This window comes from Anthonomus grandis, unplaced genomic scaffold (assembly GCF_022605725.1).
Source record: "Anthonomus grandis grandis unplaced genomic scaffold, icAntGran1.3 ctg00000557.1, whole genome shotgun sequence".
NCBI lineage: Eukaryota > Metazoa > Arthropoda > Insecta > Coleoptera > Curculionidae > Anthonomus > Anthonomus grandis.
This window is the reverse complement of record NW_026088537.1, coordinates 32698-54909: the sequence shown is the minus strand read 5'-3', so window position 1 is coordinate 54909 and position 22212 is coordinate 32698. Positions and strand designations below refer to the sequence as shown.

General features: G+C 33.8%; 2 protein-coding genes across 2 annotated transcripts; one reads left to right on the top strand and one right to left on the bottom strand.

Annotated features, from left to right (window-relative positions):
* The first annotated feature begins 4989 nt into the window (after positions 1-4989).
* On the top strand, positions 4990-9046 carry LOC126749723 (uncharacterized). Its single transcript, XM_050459407.1, has 10 exons — positions 4990-5150; positions 5208-5459; positions 5521-5647; positions 5701-5791; positions 5851-6056; positions 6142-6342; positions 6597-6923; positions 6983-7078; positions 7133-7243; positions 7976-9046. The coding sequence occupies exons 1-10, from the start codon at positions 5009-5011 to the stop codon at positions 8199-8201; spliced, it is 1779 nt and encodes a 592-aa protein (XP_050315364.1). The 5' UTR covers positions 4990-5008; the 3' UTR covers positions 8202-9046.
* Positions 9047-9342: 296 nt separating this feature from the next.
* Positions 9343-21641, bottom strand: LOC126749725 (NEDD4 family-interacting protein 1-like). The gene is made up of 6 exons (XM_050459411.1): positions 21394-21641; positions 13977-14180; positions 13728-13865; positions 13540-13660; positions 13294-13479; positions 9343-10025 (listed from the first exon to the last, which is right to left on the bottom strand). The coding sequence occupies exons 1-6, from the start codon at positions 21457-21459 to the stop codon at positions 9922-9924; spliced, it is 819 nt and encodes a 272-aa protein (XP_050315368.1). The 5' UTR covers positions 21460-21641; the 3' UTR covers positions 9343-9921.
* Positions 21642-22212: the final 571 nt, after the last annotated feature.

Sequence of the window (22212 nt, the reverse complement as noted above, 5' to 3'; positions counted from 1 at the left end):
ACAATTCAAAGTGTGCTATGACTAATGAATTCGGTTTTTCAAGTGTGCCATTACTAATAAATTCATTTTTCCAAGTGTGTCATGAATAAGAAATTCACTTTTCAAAGTGTGCCATGACTAAGGAATTTATAATTCAAAGTGTGCCATGACTAATAAATTGACTTTTCCCAAGTATGCCATGAATTCACTTTTCCAAGTGTGCCATGAATAAGAAATTTACAATTCCAAGTGTGCCATGACTAACGAATTTACAATTCAAAGTGTGCCATGACTAATTAATTTTATTTTTTCTCAAGTATGCCATGAATTCACTTTTCCAAGTGTGCCATGAATAAGAAATTCAGTTTTCCAAGTGTGCCATGACTAAGGAATTTACAGTTCAAAGTGTGCCATGACCAATAAATTCACTTTTCCAAGTGTGCCATGAATAATAAATGCAGTTTTCCCAGTGTGCCATGACTAAGGAATTTACAATTCAAAGTGTGCCATGACTAATAAATTCACTTTTCCTAGTGTGCCATGAATAAGAAATTTACAATTCCAAGTGTGCCATGACTAACGAATTTACAATTCAAAGTGTGCCATGACTAATTAATTTTATTTTTTCTCAAGTATGCCATGAATTCACTTTTCCAAGTGTGCCATGAATAAGAAATTCAGTTTTCCAAGTGTGCCATGACTAAGGAATTTACAGTTCAAAGTGTGCCATGACCAATAAATTCACTTTTCCAAGTGTGCCATGAATAATAAATGCAGTTTTCCCAGTGTGCCATGACTAAGGAATTTACAATTCAAAGTGTGCCATGACTAATAAATTCACTTTTCCAAGTGTGCCATGAATAATAAATTCACTTTTCCAATTGTGCCATGAATAAGAAATTTACTTTTCAAAGTGTGCCATGACTAATAAATTGACTTTTCCAAGTGTGCCATGAATAATAAATTCAGTTTTCCCAGTGTGCCATGACTAATAAATTCACTTTTCCAAGTGTGCTATGATTAAGAAATTCATTTTCCAAGTGTGCCATGACTAAGGAATTTACAACTCAAAGTGTGCCATGACTAATAAATTCACTTTTCCAAGTGTGCCATGACTAATTGTAGAATGGCCTTTTATTCAGTTAAACTAATATAAATCCATAATTTTAAAAATACATAAATTAATGCGTCTCGCCATAATCGAGTCACCTCATAATCTATCTGTCAATCACTTCTGCCAACCTAACAAAATGTAATAACTGTCAACACATATGACGTTAAATCTAAAGGCGCGAAATTCAAATTTTAAAATTAAATACTACATAATAAATTCTCTTTTCCAAGTGTGCCATGATTAAGGAATTTACATTTCAAAGTGTGCCATGAATAATAAATTGATTTTTTCAAGTGTGCCATGAATAAGAAATTCAGTTTTCTAAGTGTGTCATGATTAAGGAATTTACATTTCAAAGTGTGCCATGACTGATAAATTTACTTTTCAAAGTGTGCCATGACTAACGGATTTACAATACAAAGTGTGCCATGATTAATAAATTGACTTTTCCAAGTGTGCCATGACTAAGGAATTTACATTCCAAAGTGTGCCATGACTAATAAATTCAGTTTTCCCAGTGTGCCATGATTAATAAATTGACTTTTCCCAAATATGTCACGAATTCACTTTTCCAAGTGTGCCATGACTAAGAAATTTACAATTCAAAGTGTGCCATGACTAATAAATTCACTTTTCCCAAGTATGCCATGAATAATAGATTCAGTTTTCCAAGTGTGCCATGACTAAGGAACTTAGGTTTCAAAGTGTGCCATTACTAATAAATTGACTTTTCCTAGTGTGTCATGAATAAGAAATTCAGTTTGCCAAGTGTGCCATGACTAGGGGATTTACAATTCAAAGTGTGTCATGACTAATTAATTCACTTTTCCCAAGTATGCCATAAATAATAAATTCAGTTTTCCTAGTGTGCCATGAATAAGAAATTTACAATTCCAAGTGTGCCATGACTAATAAATTTACAATTCAAAGTGTGTCATGACTAATTAATTTTATTTTTTCTCAAGTATGCCATGAATTCACTTTTCCAAGTGTGCCATGAATAAGAAATTCAGTTTTCCAAGTGTGCCATGACTAAGGAATTTACAGTTCAAAGTGTGCCATGACCAATAAATTCACTTTTCCAAGTGTGCCATGAATAAGAAATTCACTTTTCAAAGTGTGCCATGACTAGGGGATTTACAATTCAAAGTGTGTCATGACTAATTAATTCACTTTTCCCAAGTATGCCATAAATAATAAATTCAGTTTTCCTAGTGTGCCATGAATAAGAAATTTACAATTCCAAGTGTGCCATGACTAATAAATTTACAATTCAAAGTGTGTCATGACTAATTAATTTTATTTTTTCTCAAGTATGCCATGAATTCACTTTTCCAAGTGTGCCATGAATAAGAAATTCAGTTTTCCAAGTGTGCCATGACTAAGGAATTTACAGTTCAAAGTGTGCCATGACCAATAAATTCACTTTTCCAAGTGTGCCATGAATAAGAAATTCAGTTTTCCAAGTGTGCCATGACTAAGGAATTTACAGTTCAAAGTGTGCCATGACCAATAAATTCACTTTTCCAAGTGTGCCATGAATAAGAAATTCACTTTTCAAAGTGTGCCATGACTAAGGAATTTACAATTCAAAGTGTGCCATGACTAATAAACTCACTTTTCCAAGCATGCCATGAATAATAAATTCAATTTTCCAAGTGGGCCATGACAAAGGAATTTAGATTTCAAAGTGTGCCATGATTAATAAATTGATTTTTTCAAGTGTACCATGACTAATAAATTCACTTTTCCAAGTGTGCCATGACTAATGAATTTACTTTTCTAAGAGTGCCATGACTAAGAAATTTACAACTCAAAGTGTGCCATGACTAATAAATTCATTTTTCCAAGTGTGCCATGACTAATTGTAGAATGGCCTTTTATTCAGTTAAACTAATACACAAATTAAAACTCAACTAATAAATCCATAATTTTTAAAATACATAAATTAATGCGTCTCGCCATAATCGAGTCACCTCATAATCTATCTGTCAATCACTTCTGCCAACCTAACAAAACGTTAATTCAAAGTGTGCCATGACTAAGAAATTCACTTTTCCAAGTGTGCCATGACTAACGGATTTACAATTCAAAGTGTGTCATGACTAATTAATTCACTTTTCCTAAGTATGCCATGAATAATAAATTTAGTTTTCCCAGTGTGCCATGACTAAGGAATTTAGGTTTCAAAGTGTGCCATGACTAATAAATTGACTTCTCCTAGTGTGTCATGAATAAGAAATTCAGTTTGTCAAGTGTGCCATGACTGGAGGATTGACAATTCAAAGTGTGCCATGACTAATTAATTAACTTTTTCCAAGTATGCCATGAATAAGAAATTCAGTTTTCCCAGCGTGCCATGACTAAGGAATTTACATTTTAAAGTGTGCCATAACTAATAAATTCACTTACCAAGCATGTCATGACATACATGTTGGAATTAATATTCTTTTATATTAGTACAAAAACCAATAAACCAGGTTCCGAAAGGAAAATAAAACCCGCAAACATAAATTAGACATACGGCTCATAGAAAGTAATAGAAAGGCAAAAGTGGCAATAAACTTAAGTATCCTAAAAGACCTTTTTTTAGGTTGTCAAGAAAATGGTTCAGTTATACAAACAAACATATTTGATTTATTTGACTTTTGATGTGAGTTTGTAATTTTAGTCTTAAGCAGAAACGTGTTGAATACAGATGTATTAAAATATACTTTCGTTTAATTTAAATTCCCATACACCATTATATCTTCGTTAAAATTTAATAGGCCATGACAAAGGAATTTGCATTTCAAAGTGTGCTATGACTAATAAATTCACTTTTCCAAGTGTGCCATGACTAAGGAATGACATTTCAAAGTGTGCCATCATTAATAAAATGACTTTTCCCAAGTATGCTGTGGCATAGATGAATTTTTCCATCACTTCCCTATATAACTCCTTTAGAACCCTTGAAGTTGAACAATCTTTATGTTCCAAACATGTCGAACATTTCCGTGTTTGATCTACATCAATTATTATTTTATTTAAACTAATGTAATCCTCAGATTCTGTATCACTAAATACTGTTTCATGAACATTAATACCTGTTTACGGTAGTACATGCAGGTTGTAAAAGAAACTATTTTAGTCCACTATATTTTCGACACTAATTAACCCTCTTGAATTTTGCACATACTGATTGCTTGTAATCTATAAGGTGCAATAATTTGTTCAAAAAGCTCAAATTGTAATGTGTTATTTAATTTGATTATTGTAGGTATTTCTAAATTATCTGAATTTAATAACACGGACAGGACATGGACGGAGCACATGGATTCCTATAGCTAAGAGATCCATTATCCCTCATAGATGTATATAGACAGATTGTGAAGTATTGTCCAAATAAATAAACCTTTAATTTTCCTCTGCTCATATTAAGTGTTGATTTCTTGTAAGATATATTCTATTATACACATATTATAATTCATCCAGTACATAACCATTAATGGTGTTTCTTAACTACACAAATACCGTTGGCATTGCAATTCCTATTCATATCTTGTTTGATAAATATAATTTTTTAGCATATAGAATTACACTTTATGGGCACTTTTATATCAAAACAAAGCAATTATTAATTTTATAGTATGGGAACTATTTTGTGGAGATAAGGCATGTTGGGCTGTTAAGTCAAAATAAAAACTAACAATAAGGAAACATATAGCAACACAGTTAGGGATACTATTCATATAGAGAAATTATAAATGATCAATAGGGCTATGAATTTTCTTAATATGAGGCATACTTGGGAGTAATTTGTTCAATAATTGATTACAAAATTGTATGATCAACTTGAGCAGATCAAATGCTTTAGAAAACTCTTATGCCTTCCCTTTTGCAACTCGTTGCCTATCTACATTTGGTTCCATTTAGATGGCTGACATTATTGATGACAGCGAGTGCTTCTGCATAGTATGCATCCACGTCCTGGACAACTTTGTCAAACTAAAGCAGAGTGTCATGACGATCATTTTAAACCCTGAAGCTACTTTTACAGCTATAACACCCGGTTTAGGTAAGCGAATTGATTGAAAACAGTTGTTCGTTGTTCCCGTGCACTCAATCCTTTCAGGTCCATTTTGGCACTTTGTCGCCCAGAACATTAAGAAAAAAGACCCGGACGTTGACTATTACAACCCGTCGCCCCCCGTTACCAATGTAACGACGACGGCTTCGCCTTCGACCTCTTTCAGTCAAGAAAACTCCTCTTCGCGAGGCCCCACGCCTTTACTACTCGTAACTAATGTGAAAACTTATAACGAAACCCTCGAAAGATTTGTGGAAAATCGGGAACGTATTCGGTCCGAGTCCAGGAGAGAGAGAGGTCCATTTAATTCTAAATAGTTAGAATTTCTTAAGTAACTTGTGGTTTTTTTTTAATGTAGACCTTCAGAGTGAAATAGTTGGCAAGAAACGCGGTAGGCCCAAAGAGAACCGATCGGACTCCACCATAAGGAAAATGAGGGACGACATAATCAGTTCTTTGAGCGAACATTCCAGTCGTCCAGTGAGGTAAGTTTTGAGTGTAATATAATAATTAACAAAATTGAGGTGGAATTTTTCAGTACAACTTCAGAAATGTCGATCGTGAGTTATAAGGGAGACAGTGACAGGAGGTCGAAGAGTAGGTCGGTTTCGCGTGGTTCCAGAAAACCTGTAAGTATGCAACCATGTCATTATTTGAGTTGTACTGACGAGGCTAAAAATGATTTTAGGGTTCCCAGTTTGCGGATTTCTCTGCCCTAGAGGTGAGCCGGAAAAAGGAAATTGAAGAAAGCGGGTTTGTATGCACGTTATCCGAATGCAAAAACAGCGGCCGGGAATCGTTTACTATCTCCAATTACAACAAGCATATGCGGGAGGTGCATAACCGGATGTGTCTTTACCGATGTGTGGTTTGCGGAAACGAATATTTCACCAAGTATGTATTTTTTTCAAATATCCTCATGTCTGCTCTTTAATTTTAACCGTTTGTTCCTCATTTGTCTTGTATTAACTTTTGTCAGGGAACAATTGGACGAACATACTTCGGAGAAACACGACGTTTCGCCCATACTGTGCCGGTTATGCTTAAAAATGCAAGAGAACTCGCGTTCTTTCCAAGCGCATCTAGACGAGCATCGCAGGTACCAAAAGTGCTGCAGCCTGTGTGATTTATCGTTCCTAACTAAAAAGGATCTCAATCACCATATTTACTTAAGCCACAGGTAAGTCCCTAAAAGACAGCTTAACAAAAAAAAAAAACGAAATTGTTATTACAATTTAAAAATTGCTACCTAAGGCCTCAATGCCAGGCTTAGTGTAATCTGATTTGTGGTCATAAATAGATATTTATTAAAAAAAAAAACACAGAACATTAAACTTTGATGCTGAATGCATGATTTGTTTGACTCAGTTGAAAGGTTTACACATTCCTGCTTTTAAACTCTTACTCGCCTTAAATCCGTCTAATAAATTCTAGAAGGAAAGGCGTCGACTCCAAAAGGATATTCACCGAATCCAGACAACAAATAGGAATCAAACGTGTAATAATCCACAAGCCGGAGGTGCCGAATCGTTGTTTACCGGTCACGAACAACGACCGATACAGTTACCGGAAAATAAACATCCAACGAAACAGCAGAGGTCCGGAGGAGTTTAGACCTCGCAACTTTAAGGAACTATTTCACATACAAAAGGAGCGCAGAAACAAGAGGACCGTGAACGGTTTACGGTACGTTGGCGCGAGAAACAGGAAAATATTCCCATTGGGAGATTCCGTTTATTATAACGAGAGTCTCGACGATACGTAAGTGTTATAAACCGAATTTGGTTGGTATATAACGTCAAGTAATGAACTTTGTTTAGCATCCAAAGGTCCGAAGCGTGTTTTCCTTCTCCGTACACTTGTCCTACGGAGGACGAGTATCGGCCGTCAAGTAGAACTGTCGCGCCATACGATCGGTAAGTTAATAGTGTAATTTTTAATTTAATACACAAATTGCTTCAATTATATAGGTTCCATTTTGCTTATGACGATGATGTCAGGTTCGTCGATTATGACGACGAAGTGGAGGAGATAAATCGGTACCATTCGGGACGGTCTGAATTCGGTAGATCCGAGTCTGGGTAAGTGTGTAATTTTATTAACTATTATTGATCATCCTCTTCGGTTCCAAAATTTCCTTAAATTACCACTAATAGTCTAAAATTCAGTTTGTAGTTCTTCTTTTAATTTGTACTTCACTGTTTTCGTTCACATAAATAATCTTTAAAGAACTTCACTGTTGAGTTTAAAAGTTTATCAAGGACTCTTTCAATCTCATTGTTAATTTTGTCTCTGTGATACAGTATTCAAAAAAATAACATAAATAAAATTTAAATTAACAATAAAAAATAAATAAATTAGGGGGAAAAAGAAAAAAAACAGAAAGAAGAAGAAACAGTACTTATGTGTATCATACTAACCAAGTGACATTCTTATCTAATATCCAGCCTTGGATATTACGTATAATTTTGTTATTTCTGAGTTCTACAGGAAATTAATTATTAAGTTTTTTGACAAAACGTTAATCTACAAAAAGAAAAAATTATTGTATAACCTGGGATACAGATCAATAAATCTCCTTTCTCAATCCAATGTTTTGTAATAACTAACATGTTAAGATATTCACAATGCTCTCTAAAAGGTAAAATTCATTTGACTTCTTGCTTCTTGATCTTTACAGTATGCATTTCTATGACTTATTCAAATAATATTTTATGCTTTATTTAAAAAAAAAAATAGGGCCCTTGTGCCAGTTTATATCCAGTTTTTTGAGAAACAAAAAAGTGAATTAATCGACTCTTAATTATTTCTAGTCGAAGTTCCCGGTACGGAATGTGCGACAGTCGAACGTCTCAGTACAGTTCGTCGCAAGAATCTGCGGTGCAAAAATTCGAGACTGACAGTGAGGAGGAAAATCGTGAATTGCACGAACTCAATAATCACGAAGACGACGACAGTTTGGATTCCGAACCGCATTATTACGGAGACTGTCCGCCGCCAGAAGAACAACAACAACAAAACGATTCCGATGCGAGCTAGTGAAACTGTCCATTGTAGATGTTGTTTGTTAGATAACCTAAGTGAGACTTTATGAGTATGTTTAATAGAGCTCTATTTTCGTTGGTAGATGAATGAACACGTTAGTTTTGAGAGTAGGGGACCTGTTTTTACTGATCTTGACTTTGCAATCAAATGTTTTCAAGCAGCTTTAGGAATTACAGTGTCACACCTGTAATCTGGGATTGAAATACCAAAATCCATTTTAATGGCAATAGTGGCTCAAGAATATTCATTGAATAAGTAAAAGCAACAAAGTTCTTCATTTTGGTCAATTTATATACATTAAAGAAGAAATTTATATACACAAAAGGTGTGTTTAGTACAAATTATTTTATATAGTACTAAATTCCATTAATAATTTGTACTAAGAATAGCCTATTTCACGTTGTTCCAACCCAAACAACTAGTTGCTATTTTGTGAAACTAATTCTCAACATATCTCACTAGAAAAGGTAATTATCGATTTACAATCACTTTTTGTATTCCAAAAACCCTCTCTAACGTTTCCTTCTTTTAGAGTTACTGTAAAAACGTAACCTCCTTTAGTGTACATACAAACATTGTAAATACTTTGGTTTTATATAATACTATGCACATAAGAGTCTATTATTGTAATTAGTCAGTAGATGTTGTAAGCCGATAAAGCACAATAGATAGAAAGATTTTGCCCGATTCCTGAATTAAATTAATTAAGACAAAGTACAACCAGTAGAAGTAATAAATGGCAGCATCTTTCTTAACCACCAAAGTTTCGTTAAAAACATGTGTATGTAGATTATATTTTGTATATATAAATATAGTTTTTTTTTGACATGAATGAATAAGTGTTTTTTTATTTCAAAACACCAAGTACGAAATTCTACACTTGTACGCATCAAAATGTACTAGAGGATGCACACGACTAGGTCATTCTGACTTCACCTTGATTTGACCTTCGAAGTGACTTTCACTTGACCTTCAACGTGTCTCATCCATCTTGACTTCACCTTCGACATGACCTTGACTTGACTTCGTGACCTTCGGACGTTTAAAAACTCACTTCAAATTCTACAATGGTTAATTGTGTATGACAGACCTTGCCCTTCCTGAACCTCAGCCCCAATGACAATAAAACACAATATTTGAATCATTTATTTATTATTATAGTGACAATATAAATATAATAAAAAATAACAAAAACTATATATAAAGAGTTGGAATAAGCATTAAAAAACTATTTTTTTTTTGCAAATAAACTTAACTACCAACGCGAACCTTCTCGATTTATTACGAAGTTTCAAATAATAATAATTAAGTGCTTTATTACGACAGTTCTATTAATTATAGTAATTTTTACATGTCAAGTTTCCTTTTAAGAAATCCGCCTTGTAGCACAGCCGGAAGGTTTAAAAAAATCCATGATTTTTATCAGTAGTGTGCTCCAAAATAGAGTAAATTCTAAGGAATCTAATTATTTTGTTTCTATACGGTTTAGCAGGGGATTTTTTTAAAACACAAACCGACCTATCGCCACGCCATGACCATTTAAAGACTAAATTATTACATAAACACAGAAAAATTTCTTCTGCCAAAGACTAAAAACGGACAATTGTACACGATCACAATTTCTACAGAGATACACGTCTAGTGTCGGATTGTGGTCAACGAGTTGTTTTCATCTAATTTTAATAGTTACACCCGTAACATTGGCGTATCTCCTCTAATAGAAGAACAAGAGTCTCTCTTGGTGGCTGGCCGAGAGCATGTGCCAACCACGTTTTATGTTCAAATACTGCAGGATTGCTCGGATGCATATTATAAGCCCTGGAATTAAAGAAAAAATTAACTAATTAATAGTCATTTGTTCATTTTAAATGCCGATTTAACATGCAAGAGAAAATCATAATAGGGAAATAATCAAATCAAATTATGCTTTGAAAACATCTTGTCGAACTTGCATTGTCTTATTTATTTAATGTAACACGACGTTTCGGTTGGTAAGTATCTCCAACCGTTATCAAGTGTAAACAATGCAAGTCCGACAAGATGTTTTCACTGTACCATTGTCTACCACCTTCAAAAACAAATTATGCTTTATTGTGATAAGAGATAATCTTGTCGACAAAGCTGTATGGGAAGAATGGCATTACCATACATAGGTACAAACAAAAAAAAAACACACATATACAATACACAAATCATATACAGGGTGTTTCTTAACCTATACGCATAAACTTGGGAAATTATTGCTAGTGATAAATAATGACTAATAGTGAAAAAAAATTAACTATTTTTAGTTTCTAAGATAATTCTTTTTTTTTCACAAAAATGTAATAACTCTATCAGGTGGAATTTTGTTTTCAATTTAATAAGTAAACAAGTCCGGATGATGTTTATTATATTTAGTAGTACCTACTTTGCTATCAGTTGATACAGTTGTCGTCGTATTTCGTTTTTTATTAAAATTATGCCGCATAATTTTTCAAATGAGGAACTAATGGACATGTTACTGGCATACGGGGAATCAAGACAAAACAGTGTAGCTGCAGCTAATCTTTATGCACAAAGGTTTCCTCATAGGTATCATCCGTCGCGTGAAGCTTTTTTGCGTGTGGTTCATCGGGGTAGAGAAACTGAAAATTTGCGGCCGAGGCCAGGGCAACATGGTGGAGCCATTAGACCTAGGCGCATTTTAAATCTGGAGAATTTGATTTTAGATATCATCGAAGAGCATCCTGACATAAGCACTAGAACAATTGCAACGTAATTTGGATTATCACCAGTCACAGGCGAATTTTAAGGCATGAATTACTGTATCCATTTCACGTCCAAAGGGTACAAGCTTTACTTCCAAGGGATCATGCGCCTCGAGTAAACTTTTGCGAGTGGTTGTTACATCAGCAGCAGTTAAACCTAAACTTTACCAGGAATATTTTAGCTACGGATGAAGCAATTTTCACACGCAATGGTATTCACAATTTTCGTAACACGCATTTTTGAGCATTTGAAAATCCGCATGCCATTCGGCGAACAAACTTTCAACAACGATTTTTAGTAAATGTGTGGGCTGGAATTGTAAACGGAATACTTATTGGCCCTTTCATTTTGGATAATCGTCTAACTGGTGCTCTTTATTTACAATTCTTGCTCCTTGAAGATGTCCCTCTTCACATTAGGCAGAATTTGTGGTTTCTTCACGATGGTGCTCCACCACATTTTGCGCGACCAGTGCGACGGCATTTGGATCGAATGTGCCCCGAACGATGGATAGGCCGAGGTGGTCCAATTGGATGGCCTCCTCGATCACCCGACCTTAATCCGCTTGACTTTCATTTTTGGGGCCACCTAAAATCTCTGGTTTATGTAACTGAAGTTGACAATGAACAAGAATTAAGAAATCAGATATTTGCTGCCGCCGAGGAAATTCGACTACAACCTGGATTAGCTGCTGTCTGCAACTCTTAGATTAGGCGCGCTCAATTATGTATTGAAAGTCATGGAAATAACTTCGAACAGTTACTATAATAGTTAAATTAACATTTATTTTGGAGAATTTACGTTTTTTTTTTTAAATTTTAATTAATAAGTCGTTTATCTCCGTAACTAAAACTATTTTTTTCACTATTAGTCATTATTTTCCGTCAGCAATAATTTCCCAAGTTTATGCGTATAGGTTAAGAAACACCCTGTATAAGTATAAAATAATGCTCAAAAAAAAAATCTATGACAGCTAAACTTTTTCTACTGAGAGGGCACAGGCAAATATACGTCAGAAGATATAAAATATATAATGTCATATGTAAAAATCTATCTAAAAAGAAGTCATTTACTTCATAGTAGCCTCTTGCAACCAACAATTTTTTAACCCTTTTCCTGAAGACTCTTTTACTTTGCACTTCCTTAATATCGGCTGGAAGACGATCAAACATTTTTTTACCATCAAATATAAATTGACCTTTTTATTAATGAGTTTGAGGGTACAGACAAAAATCACATCATTAGCCCTTCTGCTGCTATAATGGTGAATTTCCAACAACATTGAGATCTCTGTACTTTTTGTGAATTAAACACACCGTTTCCAATATAAATAAAGAAGGCAACGTAAGGATTTTATGAGTCATAAAAAGTCTCTACATGAATCTCTTATACCTACTTTGCAAATATAAAGTATAATTATTAAGAAGGATAATGCTTCTTGACGTTCAGAGGGTAAATGTAATATGCTTCAGTCTAAGTCTAGTTAGTAGAAAGTTAAGTAAAAGGAAACAGATGCAACTCGGATTTCTTATTGCAGTCAATACATTGGTTCGTGTAAAACAAGATTTTCAAATTTTGCCCCAAAGTTGATTTATATCCGACAAACGTTTTTCTTTTCTTTAAAATCAAAATGACTTTTGTCTTTTAAAATGATCACGCTGACCCACTGGCCGGGTCGAACTCTACAAACGGCCATAAGGAGGTAGGCAACACTTTATACAGCGACCCTCAATACAGTGGTTCAGTATATGAAAAACGGCATACAAATATTATTTTTATTGATCACTAACTTCAACTTTCCAGAAGGTTACGAATTAGGAATTGTTTCTGTCGTTTATACAAATCCCATCATGACTGACTGTTTTTTTTTTTTGGGAAAAGTGGGAATCATCTTCAAATATAATTCAAAATACTTTATGTAGCACTATAGTTAATTCAAAAAATTAAGAATTTCCAAGTTCGGACCTCAGGAACTTTAGATATACCCTAGTTTATGAGAGAAAACTTAGTTTGTTTCTTACAGGCACTCCTGGAATAAAAATTCAAATATTGTCACTTTGTCAAGACAATCTGACAAACTGAACCTCGTCTTTTCGAATATTCACCTTTGCTTGCTTCTTTTTTTTTCATTTGATCAATCTGTAATCTGACATGTGAATTTACAAATAAAATCCTCATTAATAATAAACCGTAACTCATCATAATATGCCCATATTACTATACTTTTTAGTTGTTTTTTGCCTATTAGCTTAGTATACTTTATTTCTTAATTTTAGGTTGGTAGCTGTACTGTGACTAATAAATAAATAAACACAATTTGTTCTAAAGCACTCACCGAAAGTCATAATGAGCCACCACAACCAGCTGTTGTCCCTCGAAGCCAACTCGGTGGAATGTTGAACGATAAAAGTCCATTTGGCCAACGACAGTCCGAAACCGGACAAAGCTCCGTATCGCGAGGCGATAGTGTGACAGAAGCACATCAGCAGCAAGAACCCGATCCAATTGAAGATAAACGCAACTAAAATAAGTTGTCCGGTTGTTATTACAAAGGAAATATGGAGATTCAGTCATAATTTACCGAAAAAAGCGATATAAAACATAAAATCGGTGCCCAAGAGGCTGGTGTCCGCCTCCTCGTGGGCCTCGTTATCGATCGGCAGTAAAATCCTTTGATTCGGAGGACTTCGAAACACAGTAGGCTATAATTAAATTACACGCATATCTCAGGAATGAATTCGTGGAATTTAAACGCATTAATATACGTACATCGTCAACGACATTAACAATGGAGAGCCCCAACAGTTCTGCCTCCTCCAAATTCTTCTCTCGCTGCACCTCCTCGTAGGTCGGTAATTTGGTGGGTTGGGCAGCCACCTCGTAAGGTGGCGGAGCATTATAATCCGCCTAAATTGAACAGAATAATTTCAAACCTATGCAAAAAAAGACTAGACACTTAATAATTAAATTATCACTAGCAAGTTCCTTAATTTCTTTATGCTGGCATAAGTTCGGTACCTTTGGGGGTGGAATGTCTTCGATCGAAGAGCTGGTGGGCATCGACATGTTCATGATCCTATCGATTTCGACAACACCAGGACCAGGAGGGGGTGCTGGTACTCTGGGACCTGCGCTTGTCATGGCAGTCGTTTCGGTTCGGTCAATTTCATTGCTGAAATGGACTGCTGTTTCGCCCTCGGGTCTTTGGACTATTGGTGAACTCTTGCAAATAAATTTACTTATTTAATAGAAACTCTACAGAAAAGTCCAATTACAAAGTACAATAATAGTTCTTGCATTTTTATGTTACCATACATTTCTTAAACTAATAACATACTAAAAATATCACTGGTTCCTTTCCTTAAGTGATTGTATATTCTAGAGATAATCGAAAAATTTAGGTATTTTTTATTTTATTTTAATTACACCACTCCACAGAAAAAATTCCAATTATTGAGTGGGGGAAAAAATATACAATATTATACAAATTACAATCCAAAACCAGAGAAAAAAAAAAGAATACATTATTAATAGCAATAGTTTCCTACAATACTTGAATAAAAAATAATTTTGTTTATGTCTACTATCTAGGAAAAGCGCACTCTTTTAATTTCGGACAAACTGCAGTTGAATATGTCACATTGATCCTGAACAGAATTAAAAGTGCCACATGCTCTACGCATTGGAGAATATTTACAAATATTCGTTCTAAGTCTAGATAGGTAAAATGTGTCAGAATTTCTAGATGATATGCGAGGCACATGAAGATTTACATGTCGTAATAAGTCTGGCGAATCAATTTTATTATTAAGAAGTTTAAATAAAAATTTCAGATCAGCAGATTTACGCCTCTCCTCAAGACTACTAAAGGAGTACCTTTCTAGTAGGCGTTGATGTGAAAAACCAATTTCTGGGTACACTCCGTCACATTTATATGAAACGAACTTTAAGAATTTACGCTGAACATTTTCTAGTTCATGTATATGATTCATATAAAATGGTGACCACACAGAAGAAGCATATTCCAGTAAAGAAAAATACAAAATTTTAAGACTAAAGATATTATTAAAGCTATGACAAAACCCAGCATTCTGTAGCTCCGATTAACAATGTCCTGAATGTGTGGCTGAAAGGAAAGAGTGCTGTCGAATGTCACCCCCAAATCCTTGAACTCCGTTGATCTCGGGACAGTCTCACTGTCCATAGTATAGTCATACATAATCAGGTTTGATTCAAGCGACACCAACATAAAATAGGTAAGGATTTTAGGTTCAGTGGACTGGTACATTGAAAGTTGACCTGGTCAATAAATTGAGATCATCAATGTTATTGCAAAAGAATTAAAAGTGTACACTCACTTCTATTTTATAATGTTCAGCCCTTTCAATACTATTTTTGTATAAGTCAAAATTAGGACACTAAATGAATGGACAATACTCCAAAACAGTTCTAATATAAGACACACGAAATATTAAAATACAGTTTGGATCCTGAAAATTCCTGCAGCCTGCAGCTTATCACATGTGAGTTTTAAAATTCGATTTTGAGTCAAAAGTGACACCCAGTTCACACTGACAGCCAATAGTAGTGCTTTACTATATAGCACTTATTTATATTAAAAAGTAATCCATTGTTTACTGACCAGGAAAAGTCCTTATTCGAGGATTATTTTACAATCTTCTGATGTCTTGACTTTTGCATAAACCTTCATATTGTTAGCAAACAACAATGTTTTGGTTTTTGTTAAATCATTAATGAACAAAAGGAAGAACACAAGTCCAAGATTAAGCCCTCTGCTTTCTGTGTTTCAAATAAGAACCAATGAACCAAACTAAGGACTCCTATAACTAAATAGTCTGTGGAACCTGATCATAAGTAAAGTCAGTGTAAATAACATCTGCTCGATATTTTTTGTCAAGACATTGTGTAATATGACATAAATTGGAAGCATATTTCTTGTCTCTCAAAAATCTTATTATACATATAAGAATATATATGTTTACATTTAATAATTATTGCTTCAAATATCTTTGTAGGTCCAACTTTTTGGTCACAAATTATCTATACAGGATACATGTGTCAAAAAATGCGAATTTATCTATATGTGTGTATAAAAATTAATTGTTAGATGGCTGTAAACATTAACACTCAACAGACACAGAAGTCAGAGATTTGGGGGTGACAATGTCTTGGGGGTTTTGGAAGAATTTGTCAAAAGCTTTTGGTATATACTCCTTTTAAAGCTTGATTATTATAGATTTGATAAATCAAGTATTTCTCCAGAATCTTGATGTAAGGATTCTTAAAACAATGGAGTCATTCCTCGACTAGAATGTATTAATATACGTATCAGGGAAAACTGACTCATTGAAAGAAGTACCATTATTCAGGAAGGGAAGTCGAAATGAAGCAGAATTATAGGCCTTCTTCCTGCCAAGTGTGCTAAGTGCCAACATGGGTTCAGGAAAAACAGGAGCACAAAACAAGGTATACTTAACATGATAGTTAATGTTATGACTGATTTTGATGAGCAATATTATATTTATTGATGACATCACTAACTATATGTCTTCAAGTTCCTCGGAAGCAAAGGGGTGGCTGACAGATGGTTTGTAGCAAACAGGCTAATGTTAAACAGGGAGAGGACAATTGCTCTAACGAGTTTTAATCATCAAATTCAACATACTTGATGTAATCATTGACCTCCAAACAAAATGGAATTTATACATTGAAAGAGTGGCCTCAAAGTTAAATACATAAGCCCTGTACCCTCTTTGCCACCTTGTATGCGATTAAAGTGTTAATATAGATTGAATTCTAAGTTTTTTATTTTCCTAAAAGGGCCTATCTTGTATCCAGTTCATCGAAACAGTATTTGGTAGTTTCAAACAATCTATGAATGCTATGACGTATATGTATGTAAGGTCAAAGTCTGAAATGAAAAACTGCCGGGTTGCCAAGTATCAAACCAACTTAATAATTTTTCTATTTACAATTTATTTATTTATTTACGGACTTGCCATTTTACAATAAATAGAACTAATTACTAAATACAGTATAAATATACATTGCTATACAAAAAAAAAATGAAAGTATATATCACAATATATGCCTTAAAGATCCTCTAAATCTTGCCTCGGAAGTTCCAAAAAAATCTACAGATTGTTGCATAGAGTTTGCATTATTTAACATTCTTGTAACAGGGTTATTTTTGCCATAATTGGTAGAATGGTAAGGAACATAAAAAACATTAGTATGCCGATTCCTTCTGATAGGTACATTCAGACATACTAGATTTAAGAGATCTGGACAATCAAATCAGTGAAGTAAACAAATTTCAAGATTTAGTCTCCTCCCTTCCAAAATATCAATATTAAGTAGCGATCTTAATTCACTATAAGAATAATCATCTCTGATATACCCACACTTGTAACCAATATAACGAAGAAACTTATTCTGCACTCGCTCAATTGCAGTTACTTAACAAGGGTTCCAGATAGGTGAGCATTACTCCAGAACACTTCTAACTAGCGAGCAATATAGTTTCTTTATCGTAAAAATTGAAGAGTCCTTACTAGACCGTATGATGAAACCTAACATTCTATGAGCCCGAGAGATAATACCCGATATATGAATATCAAATGATAATTTGCTGTCCAATACAACACTGAGATCCTTCATTTTATCGGTAATGGTTGATGGAATAATTGTAAGAAATAGGACTTTTTACTCTTGAAAATGATATTTGATAGCATTTTTTTACGTTAAGGTCCACTTGACACCAGCCATAAAAATTATCAATGTCTTCCTGAAGAAGCTTAACATCAGTCATTGTTCTAATAGGCCGAAATATCTTTAAATCATCTGCAAACATTAGTACCAAGCTATTTTTTATATTTTGAGGTAAATCTAATAGGCACAAATTGAACAGAAGGGGACCGCAGTGTGACCCTTGAGGTACCCCTGATGAAACAATTATAGGTCTAACCATACTTGACTCTCTGCATTCTATCAGTTAGAAAACTATTTAACCAATCAGCTACCTTACCACTAATTCCCAAGGCCCTTAACTTTGCAACCAAGAAAATATGGTCCACTCTATCAAAGGCCTTGGAAAAGTCAGTATAAACAGAGTCGACCTGACACCCTTGCTCCATATTGCTTGTACATTAAAAGATTTGTATTGGAAGATCTATTTTTTATGAAACCATGTTGCTCACTATTAAGTATACCACGACAATCACTGTACAGTTTTTTAGCAACAAGAGAGTCAAACAGTTTAGGTATTTCACTCTTAATGCAGACTCCCCTATATATAATTATCAACAGCCGATCTGATTTAAATATGGGTTTTATATTGCTCACCTTCCTGATTCCATTGATTTGTTAAAAATCATTGCTAGAGGAATAGCCAAAGTGTAAACACATTTCTTTAAAAAGTAACATGGTATTCCATCTGGCCCAATACCTAGTTTAAATGGCTAAGAACTGAATATTACGATCTAACTGGAAGTTTGTCACTTACTTTGTTGGTTACCTTATAATGATTCTTAAAATATGTCATACTGATGTGTGCCTTGACATTTTGCCATTCTAATGCTTTTGTAATTAGGTACTAATATTGTCATTATATTTGTAAGAGCATTTGGAATTAATAAAAAAGAGACAACAATGTCCTCAACTGCATGGAAAATTATCATAATTTATCTCACTGTTCCAGATAATTGAAATTAGTTAAAAACAATAAACAACTTAATTAATAAGCTTGTAGTCAATTTATGACCTCTATATCCCTCATAGGGTAGTATACCTAACCTATAATAATTATACTTTATTTCATTCAGAATACACTTGCACTTTTTAATATGTACAGGTAGAATACATTCCCTGTTAGTTTCTATGATGCAAAATATTTTGAAGTCATTTGCGAATAAAAGACACTAAGACATATCAGTACTAGTGGCATCATAGAAAAGATCAATGGGGCAAGATTGTGTGAAGAAAAGTGGGAATACCTATAACAACATTGTGAATCCTGAAAAATAAAAGGATAAATATCCTTATTTCTTATAATGTAAAGCAGTGTGTTTGTTTATTATTTTTTGACCTATATTTCCAGTCAAAGGGTTTATTATTATGTTGACTTAATATAAGTAATTTTTTATTTCTTCCAGGAACTTGGAAGACCTTCCCCGATTCTGTGCTGACATCAAGCGAAGTGGTTATCACTGAAAGACCAGAACTAAATCAAGTACCGAGGACATCTGTCCTTTAGTTTGCTTTTTTGTATCTATCATCTAAAGAAGACTTTCTTTAGAAGATCCTTTAAAGGTTCTATTATCAATATACATAATCCAATTTTTCATGACCATAAAGATCAAAATGAGATCGAGAAATAAAAACAAAGTAGATGACCAATTGGTTAGTCAAGTAGATGAAACTATTCTACCATCTAATTACCTATTGAAGACACTACAATTTGTTGATTGACTCCTAGACCCTTAGCAGACATAAATATTATTACATTAAAGCTTTTGAAAAGAACTAAGCCTATTTTTCTAAAAAAAAACTATTCTATTACTGCCCTTATCTTACAACCACCATAACAATAAGAAAACAACAGTTTCATGTTTCTAATCACTGCAATGAGTGAAAAACAGCAACCATTTCATGTAAGATTATTTAAACAAAACACTTGATTCATAAATTTTAATTATTATTCTTGAAACTTAAAGGTTAGTATATTTGTCTTAGAAACATTGAGTGCCAGCAAGTTAGCCTCACACCAACCTCCAAGAATACTCAGATCCAAGTCGATAGATGTAGATCCTCCATTGATGTATTGTTCCACAAAACAGTGGTGTCATCAGCAAACATAATAAATTTGCCAAAGATCTTCAGATTTGGACGGTCCCAATATAGAACCTTGAGGAGTGAGGATAGATTGAACTTTTGAAGTGTGACACTGCCTGTGACAATTATAAAAAATTTACTTTATGTTAAAATATTAAATGTTAAGTTATTAATCTCAATTAATAGATTTTAAACAATTAATGTGTCCCAGATTTATTGTTCAATGTGAAGCAATATGAACTTTAGATATCTAAACTTATTAACGGACCCAGCAGTCAGGGACTTGCACTTGACAGGGCTGGCTTCTTTCAGTTTTTTTTAATTACAGATTTGATAATTCAGGTATTATTCCTGTCCACTTAAAAATAAAAATAGTGGAGATGTTAATGGTTTTAATGTAAAAGTTCTCAGATCAATATTGGAGGTTCTTGTCACTTCCTGAACTAGAATTATTAATTTATTTATTTACCAATTATCCGTCAAAGTAATTCCTTATTTCTTCCAGGCACTTGAAGGCATTTTCAGTGCCTGGCAATTGAATAATGATCTATTGATTAATGATAAGTTGAAAGATTATCATTCAATTGCCTGGAAGTAACTCCTTATTTATTTCAGCCATTCAAAGGCATTTCCGCTAACTGCCAAGCAGTTCCACACCTACTCGGATTACATTCCTTTAACTGCCTTAAAGCAGTTTTTAATTTCTTCCAGGCATTTCTCCCACTCTTTTTTAGCCAATTGAAGTACATTCTAATGTTTCCAGGAAGCTGAAAATTCATTGTTCAACTGCTTTAAAGTAATTCCTTATTTATTCCAGATAGTCGAAGGTATTCCCTCTTACTTCCAGGTGGTCCAATACCCTGTCTGAAGTGCCTGGAAGTAGACTTATATTTCTTCCGAGAACTTGGAACAGAATTATAAAATTCTCCAGTTTTTGTGTTCAAGCCTCTGATATTCTGATAGTCAATACTTACAACATACATGCTCGACAACCTTGCTAATTTAAATTATTATTTAAAACAATTAATTATTGGTTTACAATTCTTAGTTTAGTTTCTCCATCATTTAATATGTCTGTCAAGGGTCAAGGCTTGTTTAATATAGTTCAGCTTACAAGTAAGTACCAAGGGCATCTCTCTACAACAGACCCTCCAGTTTGCCCTATTATGATTTCTAAGGAGGATTTTCTTCAAATTATCTTTTACTAATTCTATTGATTAAAATGTGATCGAGAGACACCAACAAAGTACATGATCAATTGGTTGGTAGAGGTCAGAACTATTCTACCATCTAATTACTTATTGAAGACACTACAATTTATTGACTGACTCCTAGACCCATAAAGGACATAAATATTATTACATTAAAGCTGTAGAACAGAACTAAGCATATATTTATCTAAAAAAAACTATTCTATTAGGCCTCTTACAACTGCTAACAACAACAAAACAACAGTTTCATGTTTCTAATGGCTGCAATGAGTGAAAAATTTAACTGGCAACCATTTTCCGTAAGATTATTTAAACAAAAGGAACGTCTAACACTCCATTCATAAATTCTAATTAATATTCTTGAAACTTACCAGTTGGCTGTTACTGGTTTCTTTTCCCCTGTCCATTTCTGGGGTATGGGGGGCAGAGCCGCTCATTTCGGTTAAAAAAAACGTAACGCAGAACAGTAAAACCACTATTTACACCATCCTAGTACGGGTAAAATGCATCAATCGCATGAATCTATTAATAATTTGAACGTGAAAACTTAATAACTTTAACTAGTCCAGTATTTAATAATTTTTGCCTGGAATCGATCGATATCGAGAAAACCAAACGTCAATAGTTTCAATTTGACGTCACGTCGTCCCTGCTGCATACAAGATCAGCGGTGCTGCACAGCACAGGACCGTCTTAAGTAACTTTTATTTTTTTTTTATATTAATATTATTCAAGAAAATAAAATACACTTGTATATGTTATAAACGTTGTTTTTTACTTATTAAAAAAATGAACACTGTATTTATTTTGTGATAATATTGTTTTGTTATATTTATAGCAGTGTCAATTATTAAACATAACCTAAATTGCAGAATAATTTGACCTTAATGTTGGTCTTGGAACAAATACCATATTAATAATGACCATCTATAAAGTTTCCAAGTGAAAATTTGTAATTTATAAGTCATTTACAATGTATTAGGAACGTCACGGGGTGCCCCATCTGTTTATAGCCCTATACGACGCTGCTAAATTAAACATTTTTTCCAAATAGTTCTTGTATGTTATCATGAAACCCAACTAGACAACAAAGACAGCATTTAATAAAACAAGGACAAAGAAAAGGAACATTTCTTATAGCGAATATAACGGTATACTTACCGCGGTTCACTACATTATTATGTTTATTC

What these genes read in the sequence shown, in the direction of transcription:
- LOC126749723 (XM_050459407.1), top strand. Translation starts at nt 5,009, where the DNA reads ATGGCTGACATTATTGATGACAGCGAGTGCTTCTGCATAGTATGCATC. An exon ending in AGCTATAACACCCGGTTTAG is followed by an intron (nt 5,151 to 5,207) that starts GTAAGCGAATTG and finishes CAATCCTTTCAG; the next exon opens with GTCCATTTTGGCACTTTGTC. An exon ending in CATTCCAGTCGTCCAGTGAG is followed by an intron (nt 5,648 to 5,700) that starts GTAAGTTTTGAG and finishes GGAATTTTTCAG; the next exon opens with TACAACTTCAGAAATGTCGA.
- LOC126749725 (XM_050459411.1), bottom strand. Translation starts at nt 21,459, where the DNA reads ATGAGCGGCTCTGCCCCCCATACCCCAGAAATGGACAGGGGAAAAGAA. An exon ending in AAACCAGTAACAGCCAACTG is followed by an intron (nt 14,181 to 21,393) that starts GTAAGTTTCAAG and finishes TTTATTTGCAAG; the next exon opens with AGTTCACCAATAGTCCAAAG. An exon ending in TTGTTAATGTCGTTGACGAT is followed by an intron (nt 13,661 to 13,727) that starts GTACGTATATTA and finishes ATTTAATTATAG; the next exon opens with CCTACTGTGTTTCGAAGTCC.